General features: G+C 36.9%; 1 protein-coding gene across 1 annotated transcript; it reads right to left on the reverse strand.

Annotated features, from left to right (window-relative positions):
* Positions 1–1,043: 1,043 nt before the first annotated feature.
* LOC124866137 (meprin A subunit beta-like) lies at positions 1,044–13,086 on the reverse strand. The gene is made up of 15 exons (XM_047361816.1): positions 12,937–13,086; positions 12,567–12,591; positions 12,444–12,470; positions 12,288–12,313; positions 12,113–12,197; positions 11,692–11,809; positions 8,305–8,483; positions 7,870–8,088; positions 7,215–7,376; positions 6,302–6,529; positions 5,696–6,148; positions 5,428–5,601; positions 3,828–3,933; positions 3,420–3,461; positions 1,044–1,539 (listed from the first exon to the last, which is right to left on the reverse strand). Exons 1-15 carry the CDS (start codon positions 13,003–13,005, stop codon positions 1,458–1,460), a joined length of 1,995 nt encoding a protein of 664 aa, XP_047217772.1. The 5' UTR covers positions 13,006–13,086; the 3' UTR covers positions 1,044–1,457.
* Between the last annotated feature and the right edge of the window lie 8,654 nt (positions 13,087–21,740).

The raw sequence follows: 21,740 nt of genomic DNA on the forward strand, positions 1-21,740 counted from the left end.
AATGTTTTTTTTTTTTTATTGCACATCCAATGTTGTACAGTTAATGCACAGACTAACTTAACATTTTGTGTCATGACCATTTGCAAATGTGAATTGCTGTTTGAATTCCAGCCTGTCAGCCACCTGGCCAGATAAAAGCTCCTTCTTTCTCTCCATAAGGACCCTCAGTCTGACACCCTTATGGCTGACCTGTGTTGCTCTGAGGATGAGCAACACAGCAGAAGTTCGTCCAACAGACTTGAATGTTTGGAGTCCCAGCCAGGACCACATAAATCTCTGGAAGTTCCCAGTAGATGATAAAGGATGTTAGGTCCTGCACAGAAAACTCTGCTCTACAGGATTATTTGAAGAGCAAAAGGCTAAGGAGTGTAGCATTCAAACAAATAGGGGTGTTGGCAAAAACCAAATGAACGGTCACGCTAAGCACAGCTGATCAGACGGGATGTGTCAGGCATAATGAAGCTTTCACATCTCTTCTGTACTTCTTTGTCTTTCGTTCTGATCTCTCTGATGTGACAATCTTTCAAAGTTTCTCTCCCAAATCTTTGCCACGTCCAAAGTGTTGCTCCAATAAGGAATATGCACGAACCAACGATGATGTGTAATATCAGGGGACGCTCAGGGTGATGTGTTGGTAAAAGATGGTTAACCTTTCTGTGAAAATCCTCAACCAAAATGTATCAAGTACGGTGGTGCAATTATTCCAAACAATTAAACTGAAAAATCTTTTTAAAATGATAGAAACATAAAAAGAGAAGCTAATAGTCTTATTTGTTTATAAAACAGGAATACTTTTGCTTTGCACCCATCCTGGCTCAAGGCCTCAGATATGTGTCTCCTAATCAACATAAGATTCCCTGCAAGCTGCAATTGGAAGTGACAGTCTGGTTGACTTCAAAAAGAAAATGTCAAGGGCAATGATGTGTGCAGAAAAACTGTAACATCAAACACAGATGTCCTTAAAGAAACTGCATTGAACTGAATGGATTTTAACGATTTTCTGAATTTTTAATAAATATGTGTTAAGCAACAAATGACACATATTTAGTTTTTAACCTCTTTTATTAAAACATAGTACAAAGAACCAAAACATATTGTAAAATATGCTACCAAGATGCTACTATGCCTGAATATTGTGGATTACTCATAATTAGCCCTTAATAACTAAATGCATTTACAAAAAGAAACTGTAATATCTAAACAATATTCCAAAACAACATCTGAATGTTTCAAAGAAAATTATATCACCAAATATTATCGCTAACAAATAAATTAAAGCATTACATTTAGAAAACATAAAGAACTACTTTAAAATCGTCATACAATACACCTATATGCAAACATCAGTTTTCATGGTATTTGTTTCTTTTAATCATATAAGATCAAACAAGACAGAAAAACTAAAGGATTTGACTGATGGTGTATATGTAAAAACAGCAGAGTTGTGAATGTTTACATCATGGCACCAGAAGCGTCATCACAGCCAGCAGGAGCGTGAGGACCGGGTAGGGCACCACAGCAGGAGAAAACCCATAAATGCTACAAGATTAAATATATTATTTATTTTAGACGTTATGTATTGTACAATGTTCTTGAAAAAATTATGAGTGTGATCTCTCATACAGGCTGCAGTTATGACACCAAAATAACTATTCAATACTATTTTCAGCACTGCAGGTACAAATATTAAGAATTATCAAAAAGAAAAACATTTACAACAGATGTTTACGGCTAAGCATTTTTTCTATCCTGACTGTCTTTCACAGAGAACTACACATACTATGTACAGATGTTGGGATTTGTGGTGGTAAATAATCATAAATTAAGTAGCTATTGCTCTTTTGTGTGTCTGTTAATTTATATAATTTATATATAATTAAATAAATGTGTCCCTCAAACAAATTGAATAGCAGCTCCTGCATAAATGAGTTTTATGAGTTTCATGAGTTTTATGTCTCTTGGGCCAGTTTTTAAGAGGATTTATGCCTGTAATATGCAACACTCTTCCTCTTCCAAAGCAATTTTGAGTCCAGTTAATGTTCTTTTAAACATGTTTAAAGATTGTGTTTGAGTCACCAAGCTATTTGTATCTGCAAATGATGAGCCACAAGCAAAACATCAAATAAAACGTCAAATAAACAGAAAGGATTTTCAATAAATGGACAACATACACTACATTTGAGTGATAAAGTCAGTGTTTAGGTTTTAAGTCTAGTGCTAGATAGTGAGGAGCCAGTTTCTGGCATTGCAGAGAATAGTTCATGGACCCAAATGCAGGCATGTAGATGTTGGGTAAGATCATAAACGCTAGTTTAACAAAATAAGACAATTTAGGTGTTTCAAATCAAAACCAAAAAGCAAATACATGAGGACAAAGGAGGCAGATAGTATGAATCTCTGATATACAGAGAAGCCGTCAAACCTTTTATACCAGGTAAGAAGATGGCTAAAGGGAAAGAGCTGGTAGTCAGTCAAAGCCCATGTGTTTGATACAAAATTATAATGTAATGTAAATAAGGGGAACCTGATATAAAAGAGGAAACTTAAATCAGTAACAGTACAAAGAAATCACAAGATGTAGAAACGCAAAACAGGATGTTCCACAGCCTAGAGACTAAACCAAAAAACAAAACCTAAAGATCAACACAGTATACCACCCTCTTTCTTCAACCTAACTATTGCTACCCCCAAGCATGTCTAAACTGGTTGGTACAAGGGGCATAAACAAAAGTACCAGACAAGCAAAAAGGAATAAAAGGCCTGGAAGCTTTGCTGATCAACCTTCGAGATGTCCACAGGACTGGACGGAGAGGCAGGAAAAGCAGAGAAGAGAACCCTATGCAGGTCGATCATGGTGCAATGTGGAACAAGAAATCTTAAAGCAAAATAGTTAACAATAGTGGCACCCACTTGGGACCTTTTAACAAATGCAGACTGACCAACTCAGAACCCATTATTTGAGCTACAACAGATAAAGGCTAGTCCGTTGGAGCTTCCTCATTTCTGCAAGTAGACATGCAACACTCTCCCTCTTCCAAAGCAATTTTTAGTCCTGTTGTTGTTCTTTTAAACATGTTTAAGGATTGTGTTTTTATTCACCAGGCTATTTGTTTCTGCAAATAATGAGCCATAAGCAAAGTAAAACATCAAATAAACAGAAAAGATTTTTAAATAAATGGGCAACATAAACTACATAAAGACATTTGAGTAATAAAGTCAGTGTTTAGGTCTTAAGTCTGGCACTATTATACTAGTTATAGGACCGAAGTATGTGTGTGTCTGCAGTGTGGAAGTAGGAATCTGTGTTACTAGTGGGCATTAATATTATTGCAAAGGAGTATAATATAATCGTTTCTATTCAGTTTTGATTAATTAACTAATAATCTTGTGTGTGTGTGTATGATCATATCTTGGTATACCTGTTGTTGTCTTTTAGAGGAGTCGTACTGATGGATAGGATCCTGTAAAAATTACAGCAAAACATTGAACAGCAGACAGAATAATAAAAATGTACCCATCACATTTACCTATCACAGCCATGCTACCTGTAAAGCCTTGGGTTATAAAAGCCCAACTTGGGAACACATTTATTCTCTTGTTGCCAGTTATGGAAAGATGGTGCAGGAGATCCAATAGAAGTCAAAACGTTTATAAGACTTTTATTTTGTTAGCTGTTTCCAGCTGTCGTGGACTCGTTGACACAAGGAACCATTTAACAGAAAAAGTATATAATAATTTTCACAATAAATTAAAACTTTTTGTGGTAAACAATTTAGGACTCTGACGATGTTGCATGTTGCACATCATTATTTGAAAAAGTCACTCACTGTGATGAGCATGGGCCTTCATCCAGGTTTGTGGGAGGATTTGTAATGTCTACCGGTCTTAATTGAGGACATGGGAGAGCAGATCCAGTATTTAGCGGAGTCAGATCTGTCAAAAGATAAAGTCATCACAGAAAACAAATACAATTTCAGTAGGTTGAATAGTTTCACATTTCAACAAATCCCCCCTTTCAATGCATTCAAATCCTGCTTCTCAATTAAAACCTGCTAAGGCCAATGTGCTGAATATGTTATTCTTTAAAATGTATAACACGTTTATTCAAACTAACTGGTATTTATTTTTGTAGCATCTGATTGTCCTATCATATAGCAATTATTCTGTGTGTTGCCTCTAAATTCTGAGGCAATTCCGCTGCCTCTAAATATAACTGAAATGTTTAAACTAAACATGGACACCACTCAGTCTGACTGCTCTAGTTAGCAAATCTACTGTTCTCTAGCATCCATCCATCCATCCATCCATCCATCCATCCATCCTCAGCAATATTCTCTAGCTCATTCTGGGTGGCCAGACGGGACACAAAATTAGTTCCTCCACCAAGTTCTGGATCTTTCCAGGGGTGTCCTCCCAGTGGGATGTGCCCAAAAAACCTCCAAAGGGAGGCATCCAAGGGGCATCTTGATCAGATGCTCAAACCACCTCAGCTGACTCCTTTCAATGCTCTACTTTGAGCCCCCCCTCGGATGATGGAGCTCGTCTCCCCCTATCTCTAAGGCTGGGTCCAGTCACCCTGTGAAGGAAGCTCTTTTTGCCCACTAAAGGGTGGTAAATAGGTGAAGTTTGTCTATATGATTGGAATGACTTGATTATGTACAGTATGTCATATATAAATTGGGTCTTGTTTTCTTGTAAAGTGCCTTGACATGACTTTTGTTGTAAATTGGTTCTATATAAATAAACTGAATTTAATTGCTTAGGCCTGGTTGCTTTTTGTTTTGGAGGAAAGACAACTGGACGCTATACTATATATATTATACGCTTGCCACTGCTATAAGCCCCGACCTCATTGTGTGTTCTGACATTTTCTTTGACATGTGCTCACACACACATACCTACACACACACACACACACACACACACACACATCACACTCAGAAACACATAAACACACACATTTCTACCACTCAGTCAGAAACAAACAAAAAAAAAAACAAGCAAAGGGAGTAGCCGATAGCATGTCTAATGGACATGCCCACAACAGAAAGGAGCAAACTAGTGGTCTTAAAGTTGGTAAAAACAACTTCAGCGATAGCTAAATTTGGTTTCCGCTACAGGAAAAATTTGTTTCACTATTAGTTGTTAGTCAATTTGGGAACTGTGGTCACTACTACTACTACCACTACTACATTATTTATAACGCACTGTTAAACAACCACAGCTGCAACAAAGTGCTTCACAAGTAAAATCTAATAAAAAGTTAAAAAAGGAAACAATAGGGACAAAAGTCAAAATAAAATAAAAAACAATAAAAACATAGCTATCTGAAGCATCATATGCGTGTTTATAACAACGACCCCATAGTGCTTCTAAATTCAGTTTCATCCCACATTTGTTTTTAACTAATGAAAACATTCAACTTGCCTTCAAAGTTAAACATGAAAATGACACTCCCTCCTTTGAGGAACTCGTTGGATTGTAGTTCTTCCAAAGTTGCAAATTTCTGGTACCCAAGCAGAGGTCCACCATAGACTAACTCATCATTCTCATAAAAAAGTCCAGTTCCAGTCTCACGAGGGTTTCCCCAGACAGGAGTACCTGTGTATATGAAAAACATATGATACACATCAGATAAGTACTGTGCCCATTTGCCTTATTTTTATCCTAATTTTCGTATTTCTCATAAACCTACCACTAGAGTCCGAGTGAGTCTGGAGAGAAATAAAACTCCATTGTTTTGACATTTGCAGTTGCATGCTGGGGGTTTGATCCAGCAACTGGAAAGTCATTTCTCTTTGCAAGCAAGGCCACGTCAGCTGGTTATCATATTTACCAGACAAGAGCTGAACAAACATTCCAACATATGTCTTGGACAGAATTGCTGATACTCGGTAGGCATAGCCTTCTTTGGAGTATTGCCGTGGACTGTATATTCTGGTTCCTGAGGCACTTGTACTTAGCATTTTTTCAATTTCATCAATCTGCAAAGTTACATGTGGACACTCAGTCTCAGAGAGATTAATGTCATCAACTGAGAAACCTCCTGTGGAGCTTCCTGCTCCTTTTCGAACTTCAAACACCACCTGGAAGTCCTTGGTGGCATTCAGAGGAACATGTTGGAGCTTCCAGTGAGATGTTTGTGGGCCTGGAGGGGGAAATTTTGGAAATATTTGAAATATTTAAACATACCTACATGCACATGTAAAAATGCATATAGTTATTAATTCAAATATTAACAATTATATTTTACTTATTACTTTAAACAATAATTACATTTTACTTAGTATTCATACACTACCAGTGATTTGTTCCATGAGGTGGAGAGTTCCTTCAGTGTCTTGTTCATCAAACTCTCTAACCCAGATATTAAGTTTATCAGCTTCATTTCCAGTATGGAAATAGTAAAACCGCAGACACTGGACATTGCATCTCCTTGTAGGATGCAGGATCTGGGTCTCCAGCCTTGCTGACTGTCCCTCCCAGCCTGATGCTGTGCTGGCATGCATAAAATATCCTATTTCTTCACCTAAAATAAAGTACACGAAGATATTGAAGATGTTACATGACTGAAGACATTTCAATTACCTCTGAGGTTAATTAAACGTACATCTTTACAGCTTTAGGAAATTACAGTTCTGCAGTGGAACAAATGGAATCAAATAAAAGCACCTTTAAATGTTCAGAGGGCCCTTCATAAAGGGAAAGTCAAAGTTTTGCTGATATAATTGAGACATAATAGTCATTTTGTTACAACATTGTTTGTTAAAGATATTCAGCTATTCACGCAAAATGCTCAGTTTGTGGTTAGATTTTCCTGCCTGTTCCCTCATTTCCACTAGGACGTATGACATGCATGACAGGTCAATGTATAAAAATGGTTTCCACTGCTTTTCTTAGTTTTAATTAGAATTAACATGATTGATTAATCATATATCATGTCACAACATAGAAGGTGCTTGAAATAAATAAATATCGAGATATTTTGCCTAACCTTATATCATGAATACATTTTTGCTGGAGAACATTTTACAAAAAAAATATATTTATAATGTTTTTGTTTTTTACATAATAAAGGTAATTCTTAAGGAATTTTTAGAAGCTTAATTTGGGTAGAGGGTAAAAACAACAATGAAAAATCTGTTAAATCACAAATACTTAGTTTTATTCAACATTTAGCAACAAGAAAATGCAAATCACATTTGAAAGCTTACCTTGATCTCCATTTCCATTAGTTAGACTGGTGTGGTCAGAGCTTGGACCCCCGTTAACTTGTGTAACCATTTCCCAGCCATTCCCACTTTGTGAACAATGACTCATTTGGCACAAATCCTTATTAGAAAAGCCACAGTAAAACTTAAATGCCACGGCTGATTCTGAGGAGGCAAAAAAGGGAATACAAGAAATTGATTTTGCAAGTTAATTCATTTCTAAGGTTCAACCAGTCCTAACAAGACAGTTCAACACTATCCTGTATTTAGTACTGTAATAATAGGTTAGACTTGTATTTTACAGCTTAGATAAAATATGGATATATTTTATTACTTACAAAAAAAATCTAATTTTAGAAATTAAATTAGCAGAGGCAAGGGAAATCAGTTTCAGTTAAATAGTTCTGGTTTACCATTTAATTTTCAATTAATCTGTTTTACTTGTCTAAGATGAAAAACAACAACCCAAAGGAACCAAATTCTTCCACAAATGTCTACTGCAATCTAAACTGGAGAATTTTCAGATATGCAAAAGAAAATATATCTTGTAAATAACCAAAATGGGTTTGAACTTGAATATATCTGAATAGTGAAACAGTTGGATTTCTGCGAGCTTAAAAAGTCATCCCTGCAAAAAAGCCCTTAATCAAGCACTTACTGCATTGGTAGAGAGCGTTCAGCTCTTGAACATCACTAGGACTCATATCCAGTCTTTGACCAATGAGATCTTGAAATTTTGGATCTATGGTAATAATTGTAGGACCATTGCCATTACTGAATCCATTTTTGTGGTAGTGCATCACTGACATGTAGTCATATGGAGCTCCATGGGTGGTGCTGTCTTGACTGGCAACCTTCCTGAAGTTATTCTCTTTACCTAGATGGTGTAGAAAACCTCATATTCACTGAAAAATGCTATGCAGAAACAATCTAAGAAGAGGAAAAACTGTTAAAAATGTAGCATTATATTTATGAGTAGACAACATTAGACATATTAAACACTTTTAGGCATATCTTTTTTTGTATTTTCCTTCTAATCTAACAACTACATGACATATCAAAAAAGTTGAAAAAGACTAAGGAAATATTAAACCTGCTATGATGTTGTTGTATACAATCTGCACATGACTGTCTCTGTCATATCTTGATTGTTCATGGTAGAAGCCAAGAGCATGAAGAATCTCATGTTCAACAACGCCAATGGAATCACAGTTCAGCCCAATGGAGAGCTCCTGTCCATTGGTGTATAGTCTACCAATATATGACCAACACCTACAATGGAAAAGTGTTTATTAATGATTGTTGGATTAACATTCACTCACTTCAAACAACTTATTTGTCAAAACATAAGCAGTACAGAACACATCTTCCGGTAAAACTTTTTTTTGTTACATTGTACAAATAAATATGGCACATACGGACAAACTTTGCAACAAAACAGTGATGCCCTCACAATTTATCTGCTTCCCCAGTTTCTCTGTTTAAAACAACTCACATTCAACCCCAGAAAATTACCATTCCTACTAGCATAATGCCAATGTACCCAAGGGCCCATGGTGACAGATAAAAAACATTTCTGAGGTAAGACCAGAATTTTAATGTTAAAAGGGAATCATTCCTTTCTACCGTCACCACTTGCTTGCTCAAGAAGAGGATCTTTTTTTTACCCAATCAGCACTTTAAACTGAATTGGACTGAACTGCACCATAACTATAATCAATATAGAGTTTATGTATTTGAATTTGAATTTGTTTTTAAGATTGATTTGGTTATATATTTCTGTGTATGAAGTACATCCACCCTCTAAAGACTCTTCTGAATTGGCACTATGTAAATAAACTGAATTTAGTTAAACAGAATTAAATGAAAACTGTTTCTATCATGAAGTTGAGTAGTTATGTGGGACACTGGATTTTTATTGACTGCTGAAGTTATCAATTCAAATTCACTGTCTGGGGCATTTAATGTCCAATGAATGAATTATTTTCATTGATTCAAGACCCCTTTTTTAAGCCAATTATCATGACAGCAATTTATATATGGATGGACCTGTATTTGACAAAACACTGGTAGTGTGTGGGAGGGTGATGTTGGATTTTGATTTAAATCAGTTTGTGATTAACAACACAAACAACATGCATCTACACACATATTCATGCAGGGCCTCAGCTTTCCGTCAGCCAACACACTTCACAGGCTCCAAGTCTGATTATGTTTGTAGTAACCATGAGCAATACTGAAGGATCCTGACCATACAGGTATTTCAGCACTGGTAAACACAGGTAAAATCAGTCAGTCAGTCATTGTCTATACCGCTTCTTCCATAGTGGGTCGTGGGGAAGCTGGTGCCTATCTCCAGCAGTCTATGGGTGGGAGGCAGGGTACACCCTGGACGGTTCGCCAGTCCATTGCAGGGCAACAAGCTGGAGTACTCGGAGAGAACCCACGCATTCACAGGGAGAACATGCAAACTTCACGCAGAAAGACCCCCGGCCCTGAGTCGAACCGAGGTTCTTGCTGCAAGGCAACAGTGCTACCATGCAGGTAAAAGCACTTGAAAAAAAAGTTCTAATGTGATATTTCTGTGGCAACAGGAGATGGCACAAAGACATTTCACTGATATGAAGATCTTTGAATGAATGAATGAATGCATGAATTATTTTCATTGATTCAAGAACCGTTTTTTAAGCCAATTATCATGTGACTACAACTCATGTTTGGATGACTTAGGACCTGTTCTGCTCTAATATCAAGACATCAATAGTAAAGTAAAAAAGGAATTCATGAAAATGTTGATGTAAAGAAAAGCTAGTGACGAAACAGATCAGCGTTTTATGAGAATTAGTTAGCTTTCAGCCTCCAGCAGTTTCTGCTGCCATAACCCAGGTAGAGGGGTCAAGCAATGACAGCTTAGCCTTGGACACAGGACTAAAGAGGAAGCCAAAAACTAATAAACTTGTAAAAGAAAGCGGTCCATGCATTAATCTGTATTTATTGCAACAGTTGTGCTGTGTTGGGTTGTTGGCATATTTGCAGTATAATGTGCTGATCTTAGTTTTTGTGGAAATGTAATTTTTTTCTTCAAAACTTTAAGGATTAAAAATATTTTCACCCTTATTTGAATGCTTATATTGTGATGACTATGATATGATTTCCTGGTATATGACACTGTTCTGGCAGTTAGAAGTAGTATGGACATATTATACTTATACTAACAGGAAAAACCTTGACTGTAATAAAATTGAGTTATCTTGTCATAAAGATAAAGATTAGTCCTAGTTGATGACGTCTGAAAACCTCCAAAGCTGATAGTGTTGGCATTATTACTTTTGCTGATATATCTTCTTAATTGGGTCATAAGGAGCACAAATAAATGCTATGTTTATGTGTAAATGCTATGTTTCAAAATATTAGTGATTAGAATCATTATTGCATAATGTTTAGCAGCACAGCTGCCATACTCAGTGTAATTGGTTTTTTAAAGTTGTATATTTCATAATGGGTGCATTTTATTTTTAGAGGTGTGTTTCTGCATGTAAGGCTTTATATTATATGTAGTGATATATTCATATCTACAATGCCATTGACAAATGTACTATTTTATTTTATTTTCTTTTATTATATTAACTTAAACCTCTATCTCAATAAGTACCACAAAACTAGAAATTTCTGCGATACAACTTCAAGGTGTATAGGGGATCCCTGATAAGGGTACGTTTTCCATATGGGTGTTTTTTTAATTTAGCATAAATGTGATGAGAAATATAAGAAATAGTGAAGAAATTTTCAAATTAAAAGTTACATGGTAATATTTGATAAAACACTGGTAGTGTGTGGGAGGGTGATGTTGGATTTTGATTTAAATCAGTTTGTGATTAACAACACAAACAACATGCATCTACACACATATTCATGCAGGGCCTCAGCTTTCCGTCAGCCAACACACTTCACAGGCTCCGAGTCTGATTATGTTTGTAGTAACCATGAGCAATACTGAAGGATCCTGACTGTACAGGTATTTCAGCACTGGTACCCACAGGTAAAATCAATCAGTCAGTCATTGTCTATACCACTTCTTCCATAGTGGGTCGTGGGGAAGCTGGTGCCTATCTCCAGCAGTCTATGGGTGGGAGGCAGGGTACACCCTGGACGGTTCGCCAGTCCATCGCAGGGCAACAAGCTGGAGTACTCGGAGAGAACCCAGGCACGCACGGGGAAAACATGCAAACATGCAGAAAGATCCCCGGCCAGGAGTCGAACTGAGAACCTTCGTGCTGATGTGATATTTTTGTGGCAACAGGAGGTGGCGCAAAGACATTTTACTGATATGAAGATCTTTACACTCAATATGTTTGAATCACATGGTTATGAACAATTTAATTGAAATTTCATTTTTTTAACCTTAGGTTGGAATGCATTGAGAAAATATGTATTTGAAACTAAATAAAGGAAGAAAGCAGAGAGAAAAATGAATACATACCCATCTAACTTTTTGATGTCAATGTAATACTCCTCAGAATCCATGGGTTTGAAGTCAATGCATGACTTCATCCTGAACTGATCTAAAGCTCTCAAGATGACTCCTTTAGCTTTCAAGTCTTTCATTTTACATGGAAGTAAAGAAAAAAAAAATTCAGTTTATTTCAGATAACACATTACGCAGTGGTGCTCTTTAACATTTTTCTGAGAGTTATATTGAATTCATTGCAAGAAAGCTGTAAATGTAAAAGATGTGCAATTAGTATTTTTTTCCTTTGCGCTTTCTGTGTAGCAACAAAACCTTGTTGATACTGAACTAAATATTCTAATAATTTTATGTCCTATAAACTGTCTACACGTTCTCCAAACAATTTGAATACATATTCACAAATATTCTTATATAAAATAAAAAAGATATTTACCAAGACTTTGGTCCAACACGTAGGGGACTGGAGATGTCCATAGTTTGTCCCCAGGAAGAATGCTACTCTTTTGAATGTCTGAAGGCTGAGATACAAGTGCATTATAAAACATATAAGACCCCAAAATGTGTACAATTACATCTTAATGAACTGCCTGCAAAACTGCAGAACTTACCTCACGGATATCATCAAGTGTTACATCTGAGAGAAATCACAGGAGTCAGTTATAAAAAACATACTAAGGTTATTTTAAATGCATCGTTAATGATAGGGTGGCATGAAAATCTCACCAAACAGTCAATTTTGGGTACAAAAACAAAATTAGGTTTACCTTCTGTGCTGATGTTTTCGCCAACATCTAAAAAAAAAAAAAAATCACCCTCTTGAGTTCACAAACATTTAAGAAAATTACTTAAAGTGATTTAATATGAAGAAAAAAACTGACAGAACTTACCCACTATCTCTACGTCGTCCTGGGTCTAAACATAAAAAAAAAAGTTAAATAAATAAATGAAATAAAAAAAAATGTAATACGCTTTTTATTCAAAGGTAGACACTTTAAAGCCACAGCGAAAAGAATGCAAATAAGTGATGTACTGACAGAAATACTTAAATGTATTTATTTCTTAAAAATGTATTTTGTAAATTTTTCCCCATTTATCATCGCAAGCATTAATAGACATGTCACACGTTACATGGAAAATGACTCACACAACATAAATGAAAAATTAAAACTGCAAGTTCAAGGTTCATTTAAATCTTTTTCTAAATGATGAAAATAGATGCTACATTTAGTATAACTTAACAATAAACAAAATACTTACTCTTGGGATAGAGAGTGACGATGAAACAGCCAAGTTCACTATAAGAAGAATGTAGCCTTTTATCCCCATGATATGTCTGGACTGACTTTCAATATTGAAACTCTTGAATCAAGGTATGCTGTAAAGATGCATCCCTTCTATACAGTCCAGTCAAAAGTATTGCTATTACCTGTGTGCACCTTTAATTACTTCAATTACCTGATCTAAAACGTCACGTCATGAAGTAGGTTTAATAATTGATTAGGGAAGTCCAAAAGTTCAAGTTTACTTGTAAATGTTTTATAGGTCATATAGGAAATGATTTGTCTAGATTAAATATTTAGCTTTCACTGCATACTTTCATTGGCAAAACCCAAAATTCCTATCTCACAAAATTAGCATATTTCATCCGACCAATAAAAGAAAAGTGTTTTTAATACAAAAAAGGTCAACCTTAAAATAATCATGTACAGTGAATGACTGCTTCAATGCGGTGTGGCATGGAGGCAATCAGCCTGTGACACTGCTGAGGTCTTATGGAGGCCCAGGATGCTTCGATAGCAGCCTTTAGCTCATCCAGAGTGTTGGGTCTTGAGTCTCTCAACGTTCTCTTCACAATATCCCACAGATTCTCTATGGGGTTCAGGTCAGGAGAGTTGGCAGGCCAATTGAGCACAGTGATACCATGGTCAGTAAACCATTTACCAGTGGGTTTGGCACTGTGAGCAGGTGCCAGGTCGTGCTGAAAAATGAAATCTTCATCTCCATAAAGCTTTTCAGCAGATGGAAGCATGAAGAGCTCCAAAATCTCCTGATAGCTAGCTGCATTGACCCTGCCCTTGATAAAACACAGTGGACCAACACCAGCAGCTGACACGGCACCCCAGACCATCACTGACTGTGTGTACTTGACACTGGACTTCTGGCATTTTGGCATTTCCTTCTCCCCAGTCTTCCTCCAGACTCTGGCACCTTGATTTTCGAATGACATGCAGAATTTGCTTTCATCCGAAAAAAGTACTTTGGACCACTGAGCAACAGTCCAGTGCTGCTTCTCTGTAGCCCAGGTCTGGGGAATGCGGCACCTGTAGCCCATTTCCTGCACACACCTGTGCACGGTGGCTCTGGATGTTTCTACTCCAGACTCAGTCCACTGCTTCCGCAGGTCCCCCAAGGTCTGGAATCGGCCCTTCTCCACAATCTTCCTCAGGGTCCGGTCACCTCTTCTCGTTGTGCAGCGTTTTCTGCCACACTTTTTCCTTCCCACAGACTTCCCACTGAAGTGCCTTGATACAGCACTCTGGGAACAGCCTATTCGTTCAGAAATTTCTTTCTGTGTCTTACCCTCTTGCTTGAGGGTGTCAATAGTGGCCTTCTGGACAGCAGTCAGGTCGGCAGTCTTACCCATGATTGGGGTTTTGAGTGATGAACCAGGCTGGGAGTTTTAAAGGCCTCAGGAATCTTTTGCAGGTGTTTAGAGTTAACTCGTTGATTCAGATGATTAGGTTCATAGCTCGTTTAGAGACCCTTTTAATGATATGCTAATTTTGTGAGATATGAATTTTGGGTTTTCATGAGCTGTATGCCAAAATCGTCTGTATTAAGACAATAAAAGACCTGAAATATTTCAGTTAGTGTGCAATGAATCTAAAATATATGAATGTTAAATTTTCATCGTTACATTATGGAAAATAATGAACTTTATCACAATATGCTGATATTTTGAGAAGGACCTGTAGTTGTGCTCTCTAACTTGTCTTTCCTCATCTTGTTATGTGGTTATAATATTGTCAGCTCCCATAACATCTTAATAATAACACAGAGACAGCGACATTCAGTATTACTTCTGTAAACAGTATGCTGCTGTGTGACTGTGTCTGCATATGAGAGCCAGCTTGGGATTGTGAACTTTTCATACTGAATGTCCACTTATGTCTTACCACGTTTGGCATGAATTGAAGATTGCTGAAGGTTAGACCAACATATAAGCAAATGTTGGGTATTATTTAGTCAACTCAGAGGTAAGAACGATACAGTCATAGTTACTTGCAACAAGGGTAGCCCACTTTGCAGTGAAACTACAAAGTTTTTGACACCCTATCTCTTTATTTATATGCACAGTTCAACAGACAGTTCAGACAGGGTGTGTGTGTGTGAGACGGAAAGGAGGCTGGTTCACACAGAGATAACAATGATCTCACACACACAGGGAGGAAGGCATAGTGCAGGTGCCTTGCAACACAAGGTTTTTATATGAGTGATAACAAGTTTTTGCACCCATCCAACAGTCCCTCCTTTTATCACAAGTAAAAACATTTAATATAAAAACGAGTAAGAAAAATACTTTGTATGAGCGAAAACCCACGGACGGTAAACAGATTATATTTTGTGGGAAATACTCATACGGCCCTCGGCGACCATTAAAAGTTAAATGTTGATTAATACTTGAAATCATAAAAATAAAAGAATGATACTTGAAATCATAAAAATAAAAGAATAATACTTGAAATCATAAAAATAAAAGAATAATACTTGAAATCATAAAAATAAAAGAATAATACTTGAAATCATAAAAATAAAAGAATAATATTGAAATCATAAAAATAAAAGAATAATACTTGAAATCATAAAAATAAAAGAATAATACTTGAAATCATAAAAATAAAAGAATTAAAAAATCTGCCCTGTTTATGTCATCATTGTACTTTTTCTCATTTCACTTAAGCAACAACTTCTTTCGATTTTCTGCTGTAAGGTCATTTTATGAAATACAATGTATGAGTACACTCAGGCTTTTGATGTGATTTATTTACAACATGTCATCATAATCGTCCCCTTCATTTACGTGCATTTCTACCTGGTTCAGTGTTGCATATGCCACCATGAACAATACCAGAAATTCTGTAGGAATGGATGTGCGTCATGTTCTTCCGTCAGTGTTCTGAGATGGGTCCCGTCTGATGTCCATCTCTTCTGGTTCGGTATCACCTCCTGTGGATCCTGCTTTAGATAGAGAAAGAGTCCTGCTACCAGAATTAAGCTCAGGCTTATCAGTCCTGTCCACAAGTTACAGAGAGCCATTTTATAATTGGGCGCAGATCAGCTGTTTTCTTCACCGGTTTGAGACGCTGGGCCATCTTTGAACCCGGACTTCCTCTGCTACCCCGTCGGTTGATCTGGCTCCTGTAATGGCAAAACTGGCTTACAGTGGCTTTTATGGATCCAGGAAGGCCTCTCTGCTATTTTCAGAGCTGTGGGCGTTGTCAGGAGTACTTGAAACGGCCCTTTCCACCAAGGAGTGCTCCAATCCTTCCGGTGGAGTGTCTTAATCAGGACCAGGTCTCCAGGCCTCATTCTGTGGGATAGGAGCAGAGATTATCGGCAGACCACTGGACATTTGTTCTTCTTTTGTCTGCAACATTTTATTCATCCACTCAGCTAATGAAGGTTCCTGTTGTGCTTTCTCTATTTCATTCATGTCAGAGGGCAGAGAAAACGGTCTGCCATGTACTATTTCTTTGAGAATACAAATTCACATCAGCAACTTGGTGCCACGTGATCTCAGGCTCAGAACACAGTGGGTGGAGTTATACAATGATGTACAGTAGGTGGCAAATGGAGTAAGACCAGTTTGATTTGGAGTTATTCTCATCCATAATTTAACCAGGGATAGGCATGGCCTCCCTGTTTCTTCCATTGTTTTCCTTAATCTTTAACTGAAACCCTAATGCATTAGAACTTAGTTCTATAAATTTATTTACAAAATGAGTTCCATTATCTGACCTTATGACCTGTGGGATACCATATGTGGGGAAGAAATGTGTCACTAGGTTCATCTATTACAACTAGGCAATATTTCTTCCCCCGTGTTTGCAACAAATTATGCATGATCTGCAAAAATTATTTGCATAGTCAGAAAAATTTATAGTGTAGCATTAATGCTTTACCAGATGTGACATATTCCCCCCTTGACACGTGGGTCTTCCCAATGTGTCACTGTAGCTGCTGTGTTGTATAAATGTTTTGGGAGGATTGGTTTATCTTCTATCTGATAGATGTCATCTTTTCTCTGTGCTCCTCTCTTTAGCCAGGCCTTTATTTCTGTCTTGGGTGCTGACTGTTGGGCGTCTTTCAGCACGTCTGTGTCTATAAATAGCAGATCTGACATTTTCTCTTTAATAGGTTGAAATGAGTTAGTTCTGTCCCTGATGATGTTTTAAAACCTCTATTTTGCCAAATCTTAGCATGGTGATGTACTGATCCGAAAACGTATTGGCTGTCTGTGTATATAGTAAGTATTTGTCCCTCATGTAATTCACATGCTCTTACTACAGCATATAATTCTGCTGTTTGGGCTGAGCATGTATTGGGTAGAGATTTAGCTTCTATTATTCTGTCGATGGTTGTTACTGCATAACCAACTCTATTCTTTCCATATTCATCTTTAGATGCTGAGCCATCTACAAACACAACACATGAATCTGGTATAAGGGTTTGAGAAATGTCTTGTCTGGGTTTTGTGTCTTCTTCAACTTTTGCTTTATAAGAAAGTGGTTTTCCATCTTCTGCAGTAGGTATTAGAGTACTTGGATTTAAAGGGCACATCTTTTTAGATTTATGTTTGGCTGTGATAATAATAGTGATGTCAGTGTGATATGTCTTGCATGTAGCGTCAGGTGCTTCTCTTAATATTCCTGACTTCAACATATCTTGTATTACTGGCTTAGTATCTTCTTCAGCTTCTGGCTTTAAGGGGTATTGGCGGACTGATAGCCTTTTTTCAGATATTAGTTTAACCTTGTATGGTGGGAACCCCTTTATAAGCCCTACATCAGTTGATGATTGGGACCACAGTGCAGGTGGGACAGCAGATAGGGCAGGATGCATGTTGCTCTCTTTGCTCTCAGCTAAGCCCTGTATTTGTCCCTCTGCCTCATCTAAATGTATCCTTGGATGGACTTTGACTGTCCACGCCAGAATGAGCTTCCAGATTCCTGTATTAGGATCCACTTTTGACAGTGTCAGTGCTGTTCCTGCAGAGGTTTAAAGCCTCTGTTTTTCCAAATTCTTATTATTCTTTTTTATCATATTTTATTAAGTAAGTCCTTATTACATTTAAAAATGAGATCACTATTTTTGGTAGTTGCTATTATTATAAATAATGCTTGGTTTAGTTCTTATTAAAAATAAAAAATAAAAACTCACTCACTGATGAACACAAAAAATGAAGGGCATATTATATCTTATAATCTTAGTTTATCTTACCCAGTTTTATAGATACAACATCCAGTTTCAGTCAGCTTTGTATTTAGTTCAAGTAACTAAAGTTTGTTTCAATTAACTCAAGTTTTCTCTATTTCAGTCCAGTCCAGTAATTCTGTTAAGGTTCATTTCATCTTATGTTAAGTTTGAGTCTAATTCAATCATTTTGAACCTGACTGGAAAAAGTCTAAACATCTGTTAAAATCTTTTTGTTTTACCATAGAGAACTGACCTAATATTATTATGGTAATGTTGAGGACTAATTTTTACATAACATGAAACAGACATTTATTTCACAAAAACAGAAAGTCAAATACAGACATTTGGCCACATGAAAGCTTAAATAACCTGTTTGTAAAAGAATTAGGAAAAATTGAAGACGGGTCTATGAACTTTCTTATGGTTATCAGTATTTTCAATAGAGGTAGAACCTTTGCCATCTTTAAATGATTTTTCGAAAAAGATTCTTGAAACCTTATTAAGATATAAATTTGGCAAAGATCATCAGAACATCAGACCTTTATTAGCGCTTTTAAGGTCCCTCAATGATGCATTACAATGAAATCAGTCATTCCCATTCACACACATTCACACACTACTTACTTATTTCTCTGTCAGAGTAATTTTATTTGCAAAAATTTGAACATAATTTGACTTCTATTATTCTTAAAATGCACATTGTTTCCTCATAACCCCTTTTGTTTCCACAAGGTCTGTTTTGAACGCTTCAATTCTTTTTTTTTATTCACCAAGAATCAATAAGGTGGTCTTAGTGGGTCCACCTTAAAGGTGTTATCTGTTGGGTGTCATGTTATCATTGTCAGGTCAGTGAGGTTCATAAGTCAGTCAGAACCTTGGTCATTTGGTCTGTGCACATAATGTTTCATAGATCCAGCCTATGATTAGTCAGCAAAACTTCCACCTAAAGGAGAAAAATTGATTGTTAATGAATGAGCTGCATTTCCTAGGAACACTGTCTTCCTCCTGGATGAGCATCACCTGTTGAAAAACTTTCATCATTGTTTGTTTCACATATTCAATCAGATCTTTATATTATACCAGTAGGTGAAGTTGTTAGTATCTCATGTAGACTGACATATACTGTTGCATTTGGAGAAGATCTCAGATTAAATAAACATACTTAGAGCTTCAATCCAGGTTCATTTTGTGTCTGCAGACTTTAGCCAATTTTTCTTTTCCTTTTTTTTTTTATACATAAAGAGCAAGATTCAAAACATTTTCAAAAGGCAGATTGTGGCAGAATGTAGACAAAACTGCTTATTGATTGACAAAATAACATTCAAGCACACAATCACCATATTAAAAGCTCAACTTCTAGAGAATCACTAAACTTCTGGGGTCCGGTTTTGGCCCGCGGACCTTGAGTTTGACACATGCAGGGTAGAGTTACAATTTCTTTTTTTTTTTTTTTTCAGACCTTTCAGCAGAGACAGGCTTCTGCTGTTTGCAGAAGTTTTATCTTTGTTTTCAGGCAGCTGCATCTCTTTGTCAAGGTCGTTTCACAGAGCTGAAATTTAACTTCTCTCAAAGAGGAAAAATCAAGAATGCACACAATCTGAGCCAAATATGGAATTATTTCCCTGTAAAATGAATCTTTTGCATTTTATCATGATATTGTTGGTAGTATAACACCATAGAATGATTTTTAAAGCACCTGTTTCTCACTAATGCTTGCCTACAAAATCTTTTACTCTCAGATTACTTCTTTAACAACTCTAGTCATTGTTCACTGGGTTGTCCAGTTGGACAGTTTCCATGTTGTCCACATTGTCACCTCCTCTTTTAACTTCTTTTACCACGTCCTCTAAAACCATCTCTTAGTCTTTATAATCTAACCTGGGATGGGTGGCAGTCCGACCCCCTTTATTTGTTTTCAGTTAAGCTGAAAGTTTTTTCCTGTGCTTTTCTTAAGGCCTCAGTATTATGGCTATGTCAGTTAAAATCTGCTCTTATTGTTTTTTTTTTTATTCATCTTTTTTTTTAAATCTGTTTATCAACTGTGTGCACTCAGGGACTGAAAAGTCCCCTTTGAAATTATAATCTGGCAAGGTTTTTTATTGTCTCTTGAATCCTTTGAATGCATAATCTCCAGTTTAAGATCCCCGTGTAGTTTTAGGATTTCAGTGATAATTAAGTTACCTGAAAATCTGTATTTTTTATGCCATCGTGTACATATTTCTGTTAAATCAGAGATTTTTCTCTGTTCTTTCCCCATTGTTCTTTGTTATTTTTCTCTTTTTAGTTTTCATTATTTCTAATTTTAGATCCCCTTGTAATTTTAAGACATCCTTTGTATCTAATTTGCCCAAAAACCCATGTTTTTTTAATTTTTTATTCCAACTATGACAGATTCTTTTACATAGTTCTCCATAAACTTTACCTCCCATTCTAAGTCAATTAGTTTACTTTGTTTCTTCCCCATTATGTTTTATGTTAGTTTAATTGTAGTATAAATGTCCCAGATAAAAGGTCACTGGCATGAGACTTTAAGGAGAGGACATTAACACGGCCTTCTACTGCGACTAATTCGCAGCGGTGTTAATTTTCTGGAATGAAATCCGACCTGAATCTCCAAAGTCACCAGTACGTAGTTTTAATCTGGGCAAAAGAAAACACAGGACTAGCAGAATCCTGCTATGATTCTATTAAAATGCTTAGTCCTCCATACACACACAACACAGTCACACAGTTAGTTTCAGGTACCTTGTAATTTTTCTAAGTTAACTTGGTGTTATTTTATGAGCTCCGTTCTTTTTACTTTTATAGCGCTTATTCTATTCCCTCGCAGGGGAATAACCCTTAGTCGTTTTATTTGGCCCCCTTCTTGGCGGGGCCCTACCTTAATTTGTCACTATTCCTTTCACGGTGGAATAAAACCATACCATTGCAGCGTCCTTACCGGCGACGCACTACCAACGACTGTTAAGTACTTTTCTTCTTTTATTTATATAGCGCTTACTCTATTCCCTCGCAGGGGAATAATCCTCAGTCGTTTTCTTTAATCCCCTTCACGGCGGGATTGTACCAAATTTGTCACTATTCCTTTCACGGTGGAATAAAACCATCCGAATGCAGCGTCCTTACCGGCGACGCACTACCAACGACTGTTAAGTACTTTTCCTATGAACTGTATTTTAAAACTGTCTCACCTCGGAGTTGACTTCTTGGTGACTCTCTGGACCCTGTGAGAGTCACCCCGCGCCGAGGAAGGCGATAACCCACTGGCCAGGTGTGAATTCACACACACCGGGACTTTCAGCCACTCCGGCTAATGGAGGCTGTGCAGCGGTGCTTCACTCGACGTCAGGCTTCCCCCACGGATCCCAGAGTCACTGTTAAAGCAAAGAGAAATAAGGTTATTGAATTAATCCGGCTTCGAAGGACCAATAAATGTTAGGTATTATTTAGTCAACTCAGAGGTAAGAACGATACAGTCATAGTTACTTGCAGCAAGGGTAGCCCACTTTGCAGTGAAACTACAAAGTTTTTGACACCCTATCTCTTTATTTATATGCACAGTTCAACAGACAGTTCAGACAGGG

This window comes from Girardinichthys multiradiatus, chromosome 3, assembly GCF_021462225.1.
Source record: "Girardinichthys multiradiatus isolate DD_20200921_A chromosome 3, DD_fGirMul_XY1, whole genome shotgun sequence".
Taxonomy (NCBI): Eukaryota; Metazoa; Chordata; class Actinopteri; order Cyprinodontiformes; family Goodeidae; genus Girardinichthys; species Girardinichthys multiradiatus.